At 49.5% G+C, this 19,546-nt stretch overlaps 6 protein-coding genes across 6 annotated transcripts; 4 read left to right on the top strand and 2 right to left on the bottom strand.

Moving 5' to 3' along the window:
• Positions 1 to 3,459: 3,459 nt before the first annotated feature.
• Positions 3,460 to 4,532, top strand: NECHADRAFT_80333 (uncharacterized protein; the record flags this gene model as incomplete). The annotated part of the gene is made up of 3 exons (XM_003051095.1): positions 3,460 to 3,886; positions 4,052 to 4,433; positions 4,481 to 4,532. The coding sequence occupies 3 exons, from the start codon at positions 3,460 to 3,462 to the stop codon at positions 4,530 to 4,532; spliced, it is 861 nt and encodes a 286-aa protein (XP_003051141.1).
• A 1,070-nt stretch (positions 4,533 to 5,602) lies between these two features.
• Positions 5,603 to 6,722, bottom strand: NECHADRAFT_80332 (uncharacterized protein; the record flags this gene model as incomplete). Its single annotated transcript, XM_003050715.1, has 4 exons — positions 5,603 to 5,752; positions 5,807 to 6,347; positions 6,403 to 6,490; positions 6,554 to 6,722. 4 exons carry the CDS (start codon positions 6,720 to 6,722, stop codon positions 5,603 to 5,605), a joined length of 948 nt encoding a protein of 315 aa, XP_003050761.1.
• A 2,092-nt stretch (positions 6,723 to 8,814) lies between these two features.
• NECHADRAFT_40481 (uncharacterized protein) lies at positions 8,815 to 10,508 on the top strand (the record flags this gene model as incomplete). Its single annotated transcript, XM_003051094.1, has 2 exons — positions 8,815 to 10,258; positions 10,312 to 10,508. The coding sequence occupies 2 exons, from the start codon at positions 8,815 to 8,817 to the stop codon at positions 10,506 to 10,508; spliced, it is 1,641 nt and encodes a 546-aa protein (XP_003051140.1).
• Positions 10,509 to 11,270: 762 nt separating this feature from the next.
• On the top strand, positions 11,271 to 12,553 carry NECHADRAFT_40504 (uncharacterized protein; the record flags this gene model as incomplete). Its single annotated transcript, XM_003051093.1, has 3 exons — positions 11,271 to 11,396; positions 11,450 to 12,449; positions 12,507 to 12,553. The coding sequence occupies 3 exons, from the start codon at positions 11,271 to 11,273 to the stop codon at positions 12,551 to 12,553; spliced, it is 1,173 nt and encodes a 390-aa protein (XP_003051139.1).
• A 794-nt stretch (positions 12,554 to 13,347) lies between these two features.
• On the top strand, positions 13,348 to 16,623 carry NECHADRAFT_93538 (uncharacterized protein; the record flags this gene model as incomplete). Its single annotated transcript, XM_003051092.1, has 3 exons — positions 13,348 to 13,410; positions 13,470 to 15,839; positions 15,919 to 16,623. 3 exons carry the CDS (start codon positions 13,348 to 13,350, stop codon positions 16,621 to 16,623), a joined length of 3,138 nt encoding a protein of 1,045 aa, XP_003051138.1.
• A 288-nt stretch (positions 16,624 to 16,911) lies between these two features.
• NECHADRAFT_93537 (uncharacterized protein) lies at positions 16,912 to 19,312 on the bottom strand (the record flags this gene model as incomplete). Its single annotated transcript, XM_003050714.1, has 3 exons — positions 16,912 to 16,938; positions 16,974 to 18,573; positions 18,624 to 19,312. The coding sequence occupies 3 exons, from the start codon at positions 19,310 to 19,312 to the stop codon at positions 16,912 to 16,914; spliced, it is 2,316 nt and encodes a 771-aa protein (XP_003050760.1).
• Between the last annotated feature and the right edge of the window lie 234 nt (positions 19,313 to 19,546).

Raw genomic sequence — 19,546 nt, 5'->3', positions numbered from 1 at the left:
ATGTGATAAATGAGTAGCTATTGCGACTCTCCTCGAGCAGGCAATTAAAGATTAGTCTAGAACGACTGAACTACTAATTGCTGACTATCGTGCCACGCATTCGCAGAAAAAGATGAGATGCTGAGTTAGCGCTCTCTATTTTCTAAGGCAAAAAAAGGCCTTAATTATAATAAATAAAAATAATTAAAGACTTATGATATTATTCCTTATTTTTATATTTTATTTAGCTTATAATTAGCTTATTATTTAAGTACTCTTTACTAAGTCTAGATGTCCTATTGTCTTAAGTTTTTATACGTCCGGGTGCGCGCACTCTACAAATCATATCTACCCCATAGCACAATTACGGTCACAATCATTATTCGGTAACTATGCGCCCTTGAGTATATGTATACTCGAAGAACTCGATGAGAAAGCTTCTGTATTTAGTCTTTATTGAAGAAACCTAACTACCATAATTGAAGAATTTCCCTGTTCCCACCTCGAAAAGACTTCGACAGAACCGTTCCTCCTCCCAGTCAACCCCAGCCGCCGTCAAAATCCCGAATTTGGAAGACAATGCCCTTTGAACTAACTCAAGCTGATGCCTTCCTGTTGCACTGGAAGGAACGACCCCGAATATCCAAAAAGCTGGCGATTTCGGATATCTCAGAGTGGCTGCTTTATTGTCGCCAGATGTGAAGTCTCCGGACTAGATCCGCCTTTCGGTTGCTTGTTCTGCATATTGAATTTGGTGTGGTAATGCGTTCTGAAACGAATGACTTGGTTCGTAGCTAGTGTCTGGGAGAAGTCAATTCTGTTCTCCCCCATCAAACAACAGAGCATGTACCTGGCATGACTCGCAAACTCGATGTGCAAGATCCGCGGGCTATGGTTCGTCACCCTTTTGAGAAAGTGGTCGCCAAACCTGACGACACTTCGCCATAATATGTAAAATTGCCACTGGAATCATCGTTGCTGTTCGCTTAGGGCACTACTTTTTGTCTGATGGTGGAGAAAGAGCGCCTGAAGTTGTATCCTTTGCGGTGACGTGACCACCGTCTGCTATTATGATGAGGTTGGGTTCGGGTTCCTTAAGCCAATCCAGGTTGTCTACGGTGAGGGGTGGCATAGTGAAGCAATTCGTAACGCGTGCTGGTGTTGGAGATGGGTAAGCAAGACTAGTCACAAAGGTATCTGAGATATCAGGAGTAGCGCTCAAGTGCGCTTACTGTGGGATTAAATAAACAGAAAATGCACATTGTAACGCGGCTCATAGAGCCACTCACTGGATTCTGCCTTGGCTGTACCTAGGTCGGGCTGAGGGTGGTCTTGAGCCCGGCGGTGAGCCTGGTGGTGAGCCCAATGGCTGGGAGCCGAAACTAATGTGAAACGGTTTGGTAAGCTGTATCGAGTTGATACTACTCCATGGTTGGGAATTGTTAAGAGTGGCTCCAAATTAATCACCAGAGTTAAGTCAGGTTGTCATTCTCACTGGTAGACTCGTGAGAAGGTCATTATTCTACTTGGTGGCTGAAGATTGGGTGGTCATGTGTTATCCTTCGAGGAAGAAGCTATGGACTAAGATCCCACGAAAAAGAAAAAGAACAGCGGTGGCGGGCTGTACAAGTGCCCGTCATGGCGTTCCCCCATGGCTTCCTCTTGTATCTCTGCGCTACGCTTGAACCGGACTTGACGAGGATGAAACCTCCATCACTCTGGATTAATACTTGGCATACAAGGGCATTGTGGCATACGAAATGGCCAATGAGAGACTGCCACGATCCTTCGTAATTATGAAATTACAATTGCTTCTCCTGTAGCTCAGTTGCCCTGTCAAGCCCCCTAGGCGACCCATTCGCCTTGCCAGGCTTTTCACCTGCAAGGTTCTCTTGGTTGTTCAGTAGAGAGGCACAACACGACTGTGGAACGTACATTTGGTAGAGAGATCTGAATTCGAGCAAGAATACTATCCTGGCGGCCGCCTGCTCGACTCAAAGCTTGATCTGCGGCTTCGATGCCGAAGGCCGAAGAGCCTTGTCCGAATTGATAGTGGACGGACTCTACAAGTATTCCATCAGGTGTAATAAAATTCCACTCCATACCCCGCCCCGGTATTATCATTAAAACATACAGGTGGGCCCTGCTGGAATGACAATGCCGTTGAGAACTTATGTGTTTGAAGTACTTGGCCCCTGGGACCTGGGTAGAGAGGTACGTAGAAACCACTCGCAATGGCTGACCGACAACCGGAGACAGAACATTTTGATGTACTTAAACTGGGAGATTATACGAACTTGAAATTGAAAATACACTGCTATTCACATCGGCTTTGAATCCCTCCCTCTTGCACTTGGTGGAACTACTCTGCGAGCTTAGAAACATGTTGATCTGAGACTAACATCCATACTGCTCCAATTATCCTATTGCAGGACCCATTAACCAAGATTTTATACTGGCTAATTTCTCTGTGCGATGCGTTCGGAGTGGCATCCGTAACCTGTTGGTGGATTGCTTGGTTCGTAAATGGCGTGGAGAAGTAAGGCCTCTGTCCCGCCTCGTTGAATTGGAGAGGATTGACTTTGAACGCCTCGACAGCTTGAGATGAAACCTTTGAAGAAGGCGGTTCACTTTTCCTTGGAGTCTTAGGGAGTAGTTTCTATGTCTGGAGCAACTGCGAGGTTAGCAGGCCTGTGATTTCCAAGATCGAGTCTTTGTCATTATAACTGGAATCGTCTAGCTTACTGTGACACTCCCTATTGTCTTTCGGGAGGAGAAGGAGGATCAGGGGCGGGCAAAGCCATTGTTCCACCCTCGCCTCTAGAGACATGACCGTAGGCTGGTTTAAAGCCACCTGAGGTAGGATCGCCACATGAGGGAGAAGGGTAGTCAGGGCTCTGACATTTCTTGCCTCCTTCCTCCGGTATGAGCAGACCGAACTCTTCTGGGTTGTCCGCCCCATAGCCTATGGTATTCATGGTGAAGCAAACACGCAGGGGATGATAGGCGTTAGAGATATGCAACTGGGATCTGACTGTACGATGCTTGGGGGATGGAGGACAGTAACAATCGGCGAGCACATCTGTGGAGTTAAATAAATAAGAGATGAACATTGAAGCCTGCTTTGTCAGGCCACCTGCATGATTGCGCCTCAATTTGAACGGAAGCAGGCCAAGGGACATGCATGCCCAACACAAAACTGTAGGCTGTGCAAAAGTGAGCTGGCCCCCTCGCATCTCTCAGCCTACCAGACTAAGCCACGGAGGCACAATTGTAATTTCTGAAGCTGAAGAGTCCTTGCTTGCCTTGTTTGCCTTGTTTGCCTTGTCAGGCTTTACACCTGCAAGGCTCCCCTAGTTGCATCGGTACCAAGACACAACCCAATCATTGAAACGCAAATCGATTCCGGGTGCAGGTCTGAGAACAAAAGTCGCGGTAGGGTTTGGCTTCTTGTTCTAAACGCGGTCTGTAATGCACACAATGCTGAATGCACCCTCAACTCCTAGAAACCTCGAGATGTCACCGAGAACATCAATAGGTGGCTGGGTTTCTTCAGAAGCACAACATGGCTCGACAACGCAGACACAAGCTAGTACAACGGTAGAAACGCCACCATCAGAAGAGGAAATCAATCTCAAACCGTGGAAGTTCATCGGTTACAAGGGGTATGCCGAGTTTATATCATCCGACGACGACTGGTTCATTCTTCGACGCTTCGGTACACTCAACATCCGAGTCGCCCTCGCTTTACAAGACGAAGTGTCAGTTTTGGAGGAGAAGCTAAAGAAACTAGACGCAACCTATAGCCAACGTGGAGCACCGGACCGACACAATGGAAGACTTCGAGGGGATGTAGAAGAACGAAGAGCCTTGATTGAACTGCTTTCAGACAAACTCTACAAGTATAGTGAGTACATGAAAACACGGCAAGTATAATCGAAGCTGATGAATATCGACTAACTAGATGCCTTTGTACTTCAGCAATCCAAGCTTCGAAGGTATCCTGAAGCACCCTACCGGGACATAAGAAGCACCAGAAACTGGCACCACAACCATGACTATGTGGCAATAGCACAAGAAGAACAAGAATATCTACAGCATGGAAAGGACCTCATCTGTGTGGCCCAGAAAGACAAGACGCCCTTGCGCCGTCTCATCGATTCTTCGTTAACCATCCGGACGTTGCCAATCTGGAGACACAAGGACAAGGCGGTGCCAAACTATGACGCCGAACACGTCTCTTACTACTCGGATAGCCGCATGGACAAGTTTGCCTCTGCTGTGATCGCTATCATTGGTGTCGTCATGCTCATCACGCCCATCTGGGTCCTCCAGGCCATGGACGGGCTGAAAGCGAAATTGGGAGTCATCACGGCGTTCGTGCTCATATTTCTCCTGACACTGTCATTTGCAATGGCTTCGAAGCCCTTCGAAGCCCTTGGAGCGACAGCGGCGTAAGAAAACCATGCCATTTCATATGTGTTGTCCTGACGTTTTATAGATACGCGGCAGTGTTGATGGTGTTCACCCAACTGGGGACCCCGGACCGATGAGAGAGTTCATTTTGGGAGTGGCATCGTTTGGCGCAATTCTTGGTGGCTTGTCGACACGCCGATATCAGAGCCTTAAATTTGACTGCAGTCTTGGTTTTTAACTTGGCCCTTTTCTCTCAGCATAACCATCATCTCATATCCGTCCAGACCAGCTTCTGCCCCTTGAATCTGCTCCAGCTCCCACCGGTGCTCGTCTTTGGCCACAAAGCATGACTCAAAGACATCCCAGTCGGCCATAGGCCCTAGCCAAATAATAGTCTGTATGCTGAGATCGTGCCCTGCAATAGCTTTCATGTATTCGGTGACTAGAGCGGGCTGTCGTGGGTAGACAAACATCAAGGATGTTACATCAGGATCCTGTAGTCTTGAAACGACGTCCCAAGTGCCGCGAACTGTGTAGATGGCTTGCTCTGGGAGATATCTGTTGACCGGGGACTTCCCACTCAACTGCTGGACTTCAACGCCTTCCACATTGAAGCTGGGAGCCCACGAGTCGTCTTTGGCTTCAACGTGGGCGAGCAAGAGGGCCTCGAGTAGCCCCGAGCCACTTCCGATAGAGAGCACAGTTGATGTTCCATCCGAATTGGCAGTGCTGGAGAATATCCGGGTCAAGATTTCGATAAGTTTGGATGAAAAGCTGAGACAGCAGTTTGGGTGGCGGACGGGAGCATCTTGCAGGCTTGGAAGCTCCAGTGTTGTATTCATGATTGTGGTGGATGTAGGAGAAGAGAAGATTATACAGGATTGAGTTAGTGCGAGGTGGGTTTTGGAGTGGCACCTGAGTAGGTCAAGGAAAAAACGATACAAAACAATGGATACTTACTTGGGGATCCTTCTCTAAATATAATCCAAAGTATTATTATTATAATGATATGTTTCTAAGGATTTCATTATAAATATAGAAAATTATTTACTAAATCTTAGATGAGTTAATTAATACTCTGCTATTCTAGTGTCTTATTCATTTTTTGACCAGCGTGCATGCATACTCGGTGATAACTACAAGAGTAATCCTCAACAGGGCCCTCATTTCAACCACGCCTTAATACCAATTGGCTACCCCCCTCTTTCTAAAACGAGAAAACCTGGTCCTCCAACTTGCTCACGGGTCGGGCTTTCTGATACCCCAAGCTCTCAGCCACCTTCTTCAGAGAACCAACCATGGGAGGCGGGCCGCAAAGCAATATCTTGACATCTGGAGCAGAGGCCGGAAGCCATTTCTGTTCACTATTAGCGGAAGCTCTAGGAGAACAAGACCTTGCCCTGATTCTTACAGTGATCATGTCGGCTGTGATGTAGCCAACCCCCCCTTTCCAGCCTTGGGGAGGTTTGTCAAGCACGTATCGGACGCGAATGCCGGCATCCTTCACCAGCCTGTCCAGCTCATCCTTTAGGAGGATGTCTTGCTCCGTAACATTGGCAAAGATGAAGTCTACCTCCGTTCTATCTCCACTGGATCGGCTTCGGACGATGGCTGTCATGATCTGGAGCATTGGCGTGATGCCCGTACCTCCGGCGATCATTCCAAACCGACGCACCATGTTTGGGGTGTATGTGAAGGCCCCCTTAGGGCCCCGTACTCGGATGGATTGACCAATGGAAAGTGAAGCCAGGAGTTGAGAGATGTTCCCTTTTGGGTACGCCTTGATGAGAAGATCAAAGTAGCCAGGTTGGTGATCACCTGAGATAGGGGTATAGGACCGTATAATTTCCTTGACATTGCCGTCGGGCTGTTTGATGGCTGCTCCGATGGATATATGTTGGCCGATGGGGAGGCCAAGGATCGACTCGGGAGATGGGAGCTTGAAACGGTAGCTGAATTCGATAGTGGGTGAGAAAAAAGCATCATGATGGAGGGGAAATGTCGTACATGGCTACATTGTGGCTGATTATCGTCTTTTCGGCGAGTTTGAACTCTTGGAAATGGTCGGCTTTGAGAACGGTTCTGTGTCTTGGGCCTGACAACGATGGATGTCATCAGCAGCGCGATGCAGATAGGTGTCGAAATAGAATGTTCTTACCAAGGCCGAGGTAGAAAGCACCTCCAAGGAAAACAATTGCGGCCAACAAGGACATAGACCTGTCGACTTGAGTCGAGAACGAAAGACCGATGGCGGCAGCCCCTGGTAGGATCAAGCAGAGCGCCAAACCTTTAGGGAGGCCGTGGTCGAGCTGCCAAGATACGGGCATTTTGCTGAATGTTGCTTAAAGAGAGGACAATGGACAAGATACGACAAAACAATGGACGACTCGAGTAACCGGTTGAGTAGAGATGTTCTGAGATTTCGTTTGAAGATAAAGGGGTGTTGACTTGGGGAAGTCCATATGAAGAAGACGGGGGCTTCACTCTATTTCGACCGAGAAAAATCCATATTAGATCCACACGACATAAAGGGACAAAATGAGGAGGGATCTAGACTAATTATGATGAGTTCTTCCTATACTCACCAAAATCAAGATAAGATATTAACATATTCTTAGATCGTTCTTATAGAGTCTTAGATAGTGCGTTAATATTGGAGGATGATTCACTGCAGTCCTTGTCATAGGTATGAGTGACTGGAGTATCCATCGTTATCTTGGCAGTTGGCCGCGCAAGTTGCCATATCTGGCAACAGATTTGGCAACCAAGCACGAGCAGCAAAATGGTCGCAGAAGCAAAAGACCCATAGGGTAATCAACTAGCCAAATAGTTAGCTGTGGAATTATTGATTCCAAATCAAGGCCCGCTGATGGGCTGATGGGCTGATGGGCTGTTTGGACAATCACGCTTCCTCGTATGGCCTCTCTTCTAGCCCCTTTCGTGGCATATATGAAAGAAGCCTTCTCGTTGCATCTCAGAGAAGTAACCATCCCCGAGAAGTTTATCATTACACAGAAATACTGCCATGGCAACATTCACATTGCAAGATGTCGCTAGCAAGTCGACACAATCATCTGGATACATCGTCATCGACAACAATGTGTACGAGATCACCGACTACATGTCGAAACACCCGTAAGCCGCTCTCCCTTCCAGAGTAACTCCACTGACCAGGCCTTTGTCAGAGGCGGCGATGATATCCTGGCTGAAGTACTTGGGACCGATGCTACACAGGCATTCCACGAGGTGGGACATAGCGAGGAGGCGATGGAGCAGCTGAAGCCACTACTTGCTGGTGAGCTGCAAGTTTCCAAGAAGGAGAATACGGCCACAGTGAAGCGACTTTCTGGTCTTTACATGTGGCTGGTATCAGTCGTTGGAGTTGGATTGCTGTCTATCCTGGCTTTCTTTTATGTGAACATTGCTTCGGTACAATCTTGACCGCCGTTTGGCAATACAATACATGATTCTCCTCAAGTTGCAAAACTTACCTCCCTATGACATTTCCTCTCTCTGTCATCACGTAGCTCAGGTCAGATGGCATTTCCATCTCGTATTGGTGTCAGAAGCAGGAGCACTAGGATATGCAGACGAGGAGAGACTTAGACCGCCATAACGGATGACCCAAAGGGCCCAGATTTACGACTTGGCAGTGACTTAAACAGGCATCGTGATCCTTCTCGATTATCAGTAGGTAGTGCAAATAAGGTCATGCATGATCCACGCATCAAGGTCACAATCGCAATACTAAAATAGGTAATCAAATCCAGAGGCTAGATCTCCACGATAACTCAAACCAAGATCAGCCAACCCAAGAGGCTTGATCCCCAAGGGGGTCAAGACGTAAATGAGACAACAGAAGAGCAAGAGAGTAACCTAACTCCTTATAAGTAATTGTTATAAATAAAATTATATAAAATATAATATAAAGATTATAATAAAAATTATAATAAATATAATACTTTAAAGTCTTTTTTTTATTATTCTTCTTATAATCTTTAGAGGAGAATTAGGTAAAGGGTTTACTCGTTTCTTCCTTGACCCAGGTGATCCCTCCCCCAGACCCATCATCCATTCCTCCCCGTTTGATGTAGGGCTCCGCCACGAGACATGTGTCATGTCCCAACGTCTAGTCAGGTCCATTTGGCCCCAGAAACACAAGAGGCCCATCTTGTTGCCTTTAGTGGTATAACCCTGGTTGGCCCCCTAGTCCTCGTCTTGGCAAACTAGTCTATCAACTTTCTCGATCGTCTCTATCTTGGCTTTTCGCAAGGTTTAGTCGCTTCGGCCGCTAGAGATGGCTTGTCCATAAGAACCAGCTCTGCGACAACTCGTCGATCTTTTCGACATCAATCATTCATCCCAAAGGATCATCTTCAACTCAACTTTATTTTATTTCAATCTTCTTGTTTCTACAAGATGAGTTCCACTCCCATCCCGGGCACCGTCCAGCTCGTCGACATACAGGGCGTGGTCCATGCCAAGCATGGCGAGGGCCACAAAGACATTGTCCTCATCCCTCAACCCAGCGATCACCCGGATGACCCCCTGGCTTGGACTCCCAAACGCAAGCTGTTCAATATCTTCTGGGCAATGACCTGGTGCTTTCTGGCTGCTGCAATCATCTCGGGACTGTCTCCTGCGTATCTCATGATCGAGGCAGACACGGGTATATCCGTCGCCGACCTCAGTACCGGCAACGGCCTCCTATATCTCTTCCTAGGATGGGGAACACTCATCACTCAAAACGTCGCCCTCACTTACGGTCGTCGCATCACCCTGGTCGCCTCGATCCTGCTCACCACCTTTGTCACCCTATGGTCCGCCTACGTCGAATCACGAGCCGAGCTATTTGTCAACCGTATAATTCTCGGCATTGTTTCGTCTCCCATGGAAACTCTCATCGAGGTCATCATCGGCGACGTCTTCTTCATCCACGAGCGAGGTCTATACATGGGCATATACTCTTGGAACCTCTGGTGCAGCGCCTTTCTCTGCCCTGTTGCCTCAGGCTTTGTGGCAGAAGCTCATGGCTGGCGTTGGATCCAGTACATCCTTTCCATCATCGGCGGAGTTCTTACTGTCCTCACCTTCCTCTTTTTTGAGGAGACTATGTTCAGTCGCCCAGATACGGTGCCTGCTGAAGCTCTTGAGATCAGCACCAAGGGTGAAGATACCCCTGGCTTGATGGAAGCAGCGCCGCAACAGCCGTCAGAAAAGTCAGAGTCCAAGGATGGAGAGCAGAAACCGACCTCGATCTCGGCTGGGCGCCAAGTTGATTACCCAGCTGAGCCAAAGACGTTTGTGCAAAAACTTGCTCTGTGGGGATTTGAGTCGCCGCGTCCAGCTACCAAGCGCGCGATCCTCCTCCCTTTCCAACTCTTGCGATATCCGACCATCGTCTTCAGCGGCTTCCTCGTCGGCGGTATCCTCTCGTGGTACAACGTGGTCGGAGGTTCCTTAGCTCTCATACTTGGCAACGAGCCATACAACTTTGGAACCAACACGATTGGTCTGTTCTATCTCGCCGCGGTCGTTGGTGTGTCCATTGGATGCGTCCTTTGCAGCACAACGAGCGACAGGATGGCTTTGTGGTTTGCCAGGAGGAACGGGGGCATCATGGAGCCAGAGCAACGCTTATGGCTCTGCCTTGTGTGCATTGTCGCGCATCCAGCTGGTTGTCTGCTGTACGGAATTGGTGCTGCGTACCACTTGCACTGGGTAGGCATCGCCTTTGGACTTGGTCTCATCAGTGTGACTCTACCCATCGGATCGGCTTTGGCTTTCAACTATATCTTGGACAGTTACAAGGAGGTAGCAGGTGAAGGTCTCGTCACCTCTATTTTGATTCGTAACCTCATGGGTAAGTACAGAGATTCACTTCCTATTTCAGGGTTTTCTTCTCACATTATCCAGGTTTCGCTTTCTCCTATTCAGTGGTACCAATGATTGAGAACCTGGGCCTCAAGAATGCCTTCATCTTGATTGCAGTCCTTGGTCTTGTGCTCTGGTGCATGTGTCTGGTCATGATTCTCATTGGCAAGTCTGTGAGACAAGGTTCGGCAGAGAGCTATTGGAGGCTCGTTGACAAGTTGGGTGCTTCAGCGCACTAATGGCATCCATGTTATAGATATCGGCTCATAGTGACTAGATATGTGATGGTTATATAGTAGTTGTAGGCTTTATTTGCTTCAAGCCTCTTGAGATTATATAATTCTCCTCTAACTATGTTCAATAAATTATAATAAAAATGTATAATTTTTTATGGCATTTTTTATAAATTAATTACTTATATTTACGAGGACTTAGGTAATTCTCTTGATACTCTAATATCTTATTTATCTCTTTGCCCGCGTGCCATGGTATCTCCACGATGGATGGGAATGGGCCCGCAGTGGAGGTTGTGTCTAGATCGCCTGCCAACCGAGACATCCCTCGTAGACGACACTCGGAGTCTCCAGTCCAAACTCAAGCCAACCGGGAAATACAAAAGAAGATCCGGTTTGTGGATAGGAAGTCCTCGAGTCAGGAAAACACATACTCGGGCACTCGATTTAGGGCGTCATATGTCACCCCGCCTGGTGCGCCAGGATCAGCGGCGCGTCTTGAACGCTAAGGATGTGGTCAATGAAATTACTGGAATAGGCAAAGGAATCCTTGGGTGGTTCTTGGCGCTTGCATTGCGCCAGCGATAGTCTAGATAACTCAACCCACTTGCAGTGATAAGAGCCGAAGTTTAACTATGGTCGACACCTACATAAACCCATGCCCTGGGTCTTGATCGATTCGGGGCTGAACGTTTTCTGTCATATCTTTTTCTAATTCTTAAAACGACCCCATCTTGTTACGCAACCCAAAACCTCTGAGAGATAGCCATGAGCAGCTTGGGGGTAGCTGGTGATGGCATCATCGTCATCACACTTCTTCTGGTGGCACTCACCACACTTGCTCTGGTCCTGTCCTCCCGACCACATGATGGAGACAAGTTGGAGGTCACACAGGTAATCCAAGAACCATTAGTCTCAATAAACCCCACAACTGACTCTTGATCAAGCTCTACGTCTACCCAGTCAAGGCGCTTCGAGGCTCGCCGATGAAAGAAGTCCGAATTGGCAAGTACGGGGTTGTGGGAGACCGCACCTTTAGCCTGCAAAAGGTCCACCGTGATGAAAAAACGGGCGAGACAAAATACGAGACCATGCTGGCGGGCTACTACCTGCAATTGATGCTGTTCCAGGCCTCAATCGACTATAACCAAGACCAGGGCCCGGAAGTGGTAGTGACTTGGCATGGTCGAGGCACCGAGTTTGACAAGGCCAAGGATGTAAAGACGCCCGACGAGATTCGATTTCCGCTCCATCCTTCGACAAAAGGACGCAAAGAGTTTGAGACGAGCCTACATGCAAGCAAGGCCATGGCCGTTGAGATGGACAACAAACTGTCAACTTGGTTCTCAGACCGTCTGGGTTTCGAAACCCTTCTTGTCTATATCGGAGACGGATCCAGGCCTGTTCTTGGTTCCATGGCACCCAACAGTAAATCAGGTCTCACAAGAAGCCGCTTGACACGCCGTATACAATCTCTCCTTCCAGGATTGGCCCATCCGCCAGAGTCTCTCGTGTTCAACGACATCGCCCACTATCTCGTTGTAACGGAAGAGTCGAATGACCAAGTCACATCGCGACTAGATGAGGGGTATACCATGGACGTGACCAAGTTCCGGCCCAACATCGTCGTACGAGGCGCATCAGGCGCCTTTGTCGAGGATTATTGGGGCGAGCTGACATTCGACGGAGACATTCAGATGCCTTTGACGGCCAATTGCTACCGTTGTCAGAGTATCACTGTTGACTATGACACGGGCAAGACGGCGACTGATGATAGGGGCATGGCGTGGAAGAAGCTCAACAAGGACCGAAGAGTCGACAAGGGAGCAAAGTATAGCCCCGTGTTTGGACGTTACGGGTATTGCTTTGGCTCTTCGCTGGGTAAGAAGATTCGTGTTGGACAAAAGGCGAAGGTGACGTATATCAACAAAGATCGGACAACGTTTGGTAGGTTTCCTCGTTTCGTCTCAAACGATTGGCATATTTTCTAACATCAGATTATAGATTGGCCGCATCTCACGTCGTTTGGGATCACTCAGACAAAGAAGTGATGGATATGGGCCACGGGAGAGGGGAGGATGGTCAAAAGGCGTTATAAAACTTACACATGAAATAAAATGTCATTTTTTGTTTTGCTACCCTACGAGAGATAAATGAACTCTACTATGCACATCAAAGCCATGGATGGTTTTCAATGCTGCCGCTGCAGGTAGAGTGACATAAATACTGAGGACAAGGAAGTTCGTAGGGCCTAGGCCTGTTTCTTAGTTCAACAATAGGGCGGTTAAATCACATGCGACTAGCAACATACTGAGCTGGGATCTAGACTAATTGTAAGTAGCCTCTTCTTAGGCTTATTAAAATATAAATAAAAGATTAATAAATTATTATATAATTTTATAGAGGCTTAGATAGTACTCTAATAGTAGAGATCGATATGCTCTGGCAGTCCTCGCGCAAGCAAGGAGATATAAATACTTTAGCACCTATCAACAGCGAGCAATAGGCTCCCGCCTTTCCCATCAAAGTGGCTTCGCACTAGACGGCGCTAGGGGGTCCACTTGGCAGCCCAATCCCCACTCAAGCTCAGGTCCAGGGTTTTTCATCATCGTCATTCTTGGCTTTTCATCCAATCCGCTTCCATCCATCCATTGTTTGCTCTAATCCATCCAATACAACCACGGCAACGTCAGCTTTGCCATCCTTTTCAAGCTTCAACACCATTTCTAGACTATTTCGTGATGGCCGCCGCTTCGTCCATCGAGTTTTAAAGATTTGAGAGAATGAAGCGCATCGGAATAACTGTCCACGACTCCAAAGACGACGACGTCGACGCGAACCGACCATGAGCTCCGCCACGAGCTCTTCCACCGCCGCATGGCCACCCAAGCGCCCTTCTCAGCGAATGGTACGTATATAGCTACACAGCATGTCAGTACCTTTGATTTCGTCTAATCCATTGAGCAGAAACTGAGAAACGGCACCTTTATTATCCCCCGAACCGGCGAACGTTCGCGACAAGAATTCTCGCTGCGCACCTCGACCAACGCGACTACTAATAGCGACAACTCCAACGATGCTTCTGGTTATCACTCTTTCGACACGGCCGAATCGAACAAAGACCGTCTGCGCATCGTATTTCACAACATCAAGGTCGCCTTTGTCCTACTATGGGCATGGCTAAACACAGACGAGGGCCATGGAGTCCTCAAGTGTGTACTCGCCTATGTGCTCGGTAGCATGGGCACCTTTCTGACGCCTCTCTCCAACTTTCTGGGAAACAGAGACGGAAAACATGTTACAGCTACCATCACCGTCTACTTCCACCCTGCTCGAACCTTTGGGTCCATGCTCGAGGCTACCTTGATCGCCTTTGTCGCCGTCTTCTACGCAGAAGTGATATCGTTGTTATCGATGGGCATAGCCATTGCCATGAAGACCCAGTTCGGCCTGACCGCTACTGCCCATGCCCTCGTCCTGATTATTTGCATTGGAGGAGGTCTGGGCTTTGTCGGTTGGGTCAAGCAAAGGCTTAACAGTCCCTTGGTCAACGTCGGCTGCACCTTGACCTCGATTGCTATCATCTCCGTCATCACAAAAGAAGAGGGTGTTCATGGTGGTTATTTTGACGATGACAAAATTGTTCAAGTGCTGAAGATGCTTGTCATCGGCGTGACCTGCACCTTGGCAGTCAACGTGTTAGTCTGGAAGGTCTCGGCGCGACGTGTGCTTCGAAAGTCCATCATGTCCGCCACTACGGCCCTTGGCGACAAACTCTCGACCATCACAAAGGGTTTCCTCAGTGGCACTGAGGATGAGCTCTGGTCAGCAGAGTACGGTCGTGTCTCAGCCAGGTATAACACTGCCTACGCCAAGATGAACTCGACACTCCGAGAAGCCAAGTTTGAACACTACTTTCTGGGCCGCGAATCTGTCTATCCACTTGACAGACGGTTGGCCAGATCCATCGATACCTTGTCGCAGGCGATTGGAGGATTGCGGAGTGCACTGGAAACCCAGTTCGTCTTGCTTAGAGAGGTTCCGATTTTGGAAAACCAGCCCCTTGCGTCCCCAACTGGCTTCTCGCCAACTTTAACTCGTGCTATATCTGACTTCATGGATGAAGCCAGGGAGCGACTGGCCGTCATCGATGAGTCCGGCGAGAGTGAGGAGGAGCGTCAGGCCAACAACAGAAACAAGTCAGACAGTGCCCTTGATACTACGACTACTTTCCAAGTGCCCTCCGACATTTTTGCCCTCTTCATCGACATGCTTGGTCCTTCGATCAAGTCTCTGGCGCATACTCTGTCCGAGATCCTCCGCGAGCCTGCCTTTGGCAAGGATCCTAACACGGATATTCCTGTCAACGAGCAGTTGAGGGAGAGTCTGCGAGATGCCCTCAACCTCTATAATAATGCTAGAGCAGAATCCCTGCAGGAGCTCTACCGCGCCATTGAGATGGGGCGAACTCGATCCGAGAAGATTCAGGCCGACATCGAGGAAGTAGCCGCAGCTTGTGGACATTTCTCATTCAACTTGCAGGCTGTCGCTGAAGAGACCGACGCCTACCTGGATGTCCTTGAAGACTTGAAGTACTCTACTGAGACCGGGTCACGGTCTTGGAATTGGCTCAAGTTTTGGAGATACTTCAAGTGGGCTAGAGCCTCGGATAAAGCCCCTGTCGACGACCCTGAACGAGAGAGTCTGATCCCTAAACCACCAGTCAGGAGACTTCGCAAATCTCAGCTACCAAAGGGTATTCCCGATACAATGGTTAAGCGCCGTGACACTTTCAACTGGGATGCTGCTCCTCAATCTAGTAAGATTACGAGGAGGCTCGCTCAGAGAATACTCACGATTTCACGGTTCCTCGTGAGAGAGGACATTCTGTTTGGTCTCAAGGTTGGCATTGGAGCACTGCTCTGGGCCATGCTCGCTTTTATTCCCTCGACACGACCCATCTATCAACGATGGCGAGGTGAATGGGGTCTCCTGTCCTTCATGATTGTCGCGGCCATGACAACTGGAGCGGCAAACACGACAGGAACTGCCAGATTCAAGGGAACGCTCATTGGTGCTACGTTTGCTATAACTGCTTGGACCGTCAGTCGAGGAAATGCCATTGCCCTAGTGTTCCTGGGTGGCCTTGTGGCGCTATTCAATTTCTATGTGATTTTGGTGGTCAAGAAGGCTCCCCTGGGTAGAATTGCCCTGCTGGCATATAATGTCAGCACTCTGTATGCGTACAGCCTATCACAGAGTGTTGATGATGACGATGACGACGAAGGAGGCGCTGACCCCTTAATCTGGGACATCGCCTTTCATCGAGTCATCTCAGTCACTCTGGGCATCCTCTGGGGTATCATCTTCTGTCGACTCTTTTGGCCCATTTCTGGGCGAAAGAAGTTCCGAGAAGGTCTTTCTGTTCTGTATCTACAGATGGGTCTCATTTGGAAGCGTGGCCCTCTCACCGTCTCGCTTCACAGTAACAACACACTCGACTACATGCGCGAGGGTGAGCAGGCCGCTCTTCAGCGGTATGGTAAGTGTATTTTCCCTCTCGCCCCTAGATATTAATACTGACTCTGTTTCAGCTTTCAAACTGGAAAGTCTCCGTTCCTCTGCGAAATCTGAATTTGAGCTTCGCGGACCTTTCCCAGATGCAGCTTATGGCCGCATCATGCGATCTACGAGAAACATGCTCAATGGTTTCTACGCGATGCGTCTTATCACTTCAAAACGAAGTAGCCTTTCCGACGGTGAAAGAGCTCTACTCGAGTTCACAGCCTCGGAGAGAATGCTTCTCTGTGAACGCATCTGCCACGTCTTCCAGGTCATCGCCTCGTGCCTGATGCTGGAGTATCCGCTGACCGACGCCATCCCAACTGTCGAAAATAACAAGGATCGGCTCTTGGGGAAGATCTACCAGTTCCGAAAGGAGCACATGGGGGTGGATCTCTTGGGCAACGAGTCACCGGTCGCACTTGAGGAGAGTGACTATGCGCTGCTGTATGCGTACACACTGGTGACGCTGCAGGTGGCGGCCGAGCTCAACAAGGTGAGGGCTGAGATTGAGGGTTTGTATGGTGTCTTGCACGAGGAGTCTTTGCTGTTGCAGTGATGGGAGAGGAGATTCATGGCGTGTTTATCGGTCGTTTTGCATAGCTATCTCTGGACGACAACTGGTTATATCTTGTTAGGAGAGGCATTCGGCGTGTTCAAGGATATTATCGCGATACGTATACAGGAAAGGTACAGGCAAGGTATATACGATTATAGGCCTTTGTGTTTCAACTTGTTCATTGGTGATTCTCAAGTCACATGGATTGTCTATCTATTCCGTCCCTGTAGTCATGACCTAGATCGCAGCCCTATCCTCGACGCCAACTCCTTTATAAATATGCATCAATTACATATGGCTCAGAAAGCGCATTCCCTTAGTCGGCCCAACCGACCAACCTCATATTCCACCCATCGTCCAACACCCTTGCGTCCTGGTACGAGTACACTGCCAGGGTTCATGACATGGCACCCTTCATATGTGACACAGAAAGGTGGTGCCGTCGTGTCAAGGAGGACCATGGCCGTGGGTAGCGGATACAGGTGCAGCGCTGAGGCGTAGTCCCAGTGAACAGGACGGATGGTTTGGCGGAAGGGGGCGAGGTAACCCTGATCAAGAAGAGTCTTGACGAGTTTCTGTGCCGCGTGGACATCATGGGGGATGAGGGGAGTAGCCGGGGATGCAGTATCAGTGGTGATTGGGTCATCATGGTGGGCTGCATCAAGATCCATAGGTTCGGAGGGTTGTCTTTTATCTCGAGATGATTCAGGGGGTTGCTGCGAGTCGTCGACATTGGCATCATGAGTCTTGGGCTTGAGTCGCACGGATGTTCGACGCAGGCGAGCAGACACATCGTCCCTGAAGAGGACGAGTTCGTGATTAGGACCAAACAAGCTGAGCCTGCTGGGATTGGACGTCCAAATGACAGAACCATCAGACTTGCTCCCTGCCTCGGCGTTGGCCGTTGCAAAGGCGCGGCGGATGCGGGATGTGAACATGTCCGGGACGGGCTTCCGGGGTATGGGCACAGAAGCACCGGCGGTAAAAGCAGAGACCCAGCCGTCATTGTCGCCGGGGACAAAGACAAACGTGGATGACTGGAGGAGGGTAGGGTAGTCGGAGAGGGCCGAGGCGAGAGCGTCAAAGTATTCCTTGTATTCGATACTTCCGCCACTGCCACCACGCGCTAGAACAGAATGCTGTGTGAAGTTGCCCATCAGGACAAATGTAAGGGGTGCCGAGCCCTCAGGCTCAGATGCGTATGTGGAGAGGATCTTGCGCAGGGCTTGGAGAGTCCGAGGTTGGTCGAGGTTGAGCTCACCAATGATGACCACGCGGCCACGAGGTGGCGCATCATCCTCTTCATCTCGGGCACGAAGGAGACGCTGTTCAAGCCTCCTCATCTTGGTACCGCAAGCACGCTCGCTGCCCACACCGAGAAAGTCGATCCAGCCGAAGCCACCTCCTATGGTCTGCTCCTGGCCGCCGTCAGGGCCGCTAATTCCAAGGGTTGCCTTGCGTCTCTCACACGGAGGCTGGCCGATAAAGAAGCCTTGGAATCGGCCACCCAGTGTACCTCCAACACCGCTGCTGCCGCTGAGACCTTTGCCCACAGATTCATCTTCCTCCTCGTAAACACCATCCACTAGGACAATCATACCGGGGCAGAACCAGGCTGAGTCTTCAGGGATAGCCACAGCTTGAGAGAGGTCCAGAGCGATAGTGCCCGTCAAGTCGCTGATAGCAAGATCGCCAGTAGGGAGGATGACCAGCAGGCCTAGCAACATGTGACTACTACCATGACGACCCAACAGGTTGGCAATTGGTGTGAGTTTAAGGGATTGCTGATTGGATAGAGATCGCTGAAGAGTGCGCTTGCGAGAGGAGGAGACGGCTGAGGTCTGGAAGGATTCGTTTCGGAGGAGGCGTTGGTGGATGACATTGTAGCGGTTGCGGAAGACTGTGGTTTTATGTGATGCTGCTGGTAATAATGAAGGCGACGAAGTGTCCCTGGAGAAGAATTAGCAACAAGCATGGTTCCATTAAACTGGTGTACCAACCTTTCAAAGTGTTTCTTGCTGACATTGTATATCAACCTCGGCTGCTCATAGGCGTTGATGATCTTGAGCCATGCCCTAGGATCCTTGGTATTCTCTTCCTCAGGCTCTTCTTCCACACCCAACCCCGACATTCCAAAGCTCTTGTTGGCATCGTCCGTCATGGGCTCTGCCGGCCGTAGTCCCAGTCTCGTGTTCAGCGCCTCGTTATCCCTAATATCGAGCATGCTGTCACCCCGTGGGAGTCCCCTCGCTGGACCTGTTATTCTGCCACCACTCATGTTCCCCTCGAGCGCCTTGAGGATCTCCTGTAGCTCCTTGCTCGTCCCTTCAACAATGACACCTCCATTTCGGTTCTTCCAGCTGCGCGCCACCTCCTCGAGCACCCTCTCAGCCAGGCCCTCTTCTCGCCATCCTGAACCGCAATGCCTCCCGATGAAGGACGCAAGTTCTTGAAGAGCGGATGATGTAAGGGTAAGGGAGTGCTTCTTTGTAAACGTGCGAAAGGCAAGAGGTCGTAGTGTAGGCGGCGGAAGAATGATTGGTAGGATGGCGGCCTTGGGAGCGTTGACGGCAAAGGGCTTGAGAGGATGAACAGGAGTGCCAAAGGCGGGAGAGGATGAGGGTATCGCAGAAGAAGGCGGAGCGCCTGGTCGCTGTTTGCGAAATATGGGAGCTGGTGTTTTGTACATTTTCAGGTTATGAATTCGGCATTATAATCGTCAAGGTTGATCTCGATCAATTCATCAATGTCGACGATTTTACATGTGCTCCCCATGAAATTGTCTGGGGGCTGTCGAGGGGTCGCGTCTAAGACCGCGTCGACGCGTTTAATTGATTCGCATAAGCGCATAACACGCCTAAAGACATGTCCCGCGTTGAACCAGTGACCTCATCCAACGTGGGGCTAGTTCTCAAAGCTCGGA

Source organism: Fusarium vanettenii (assembly GCF_000151355.1).
Source record: "Fusarium vanettenii 77-13-4 chromosome 5 genomic scaffold NECHAsca_5_chr5_3_0, whole genome shotgun sequence".
Lineage (NCBI taxonomy): Eukaryota > Fungi > Ascomycota > Sordariomycetes > Hypocreales > Nectriaceae > Fusarium > Fusarium vanettenii.
This window is presented reverse-complemented; position numbering and strand designations above follow the sequence as displayed.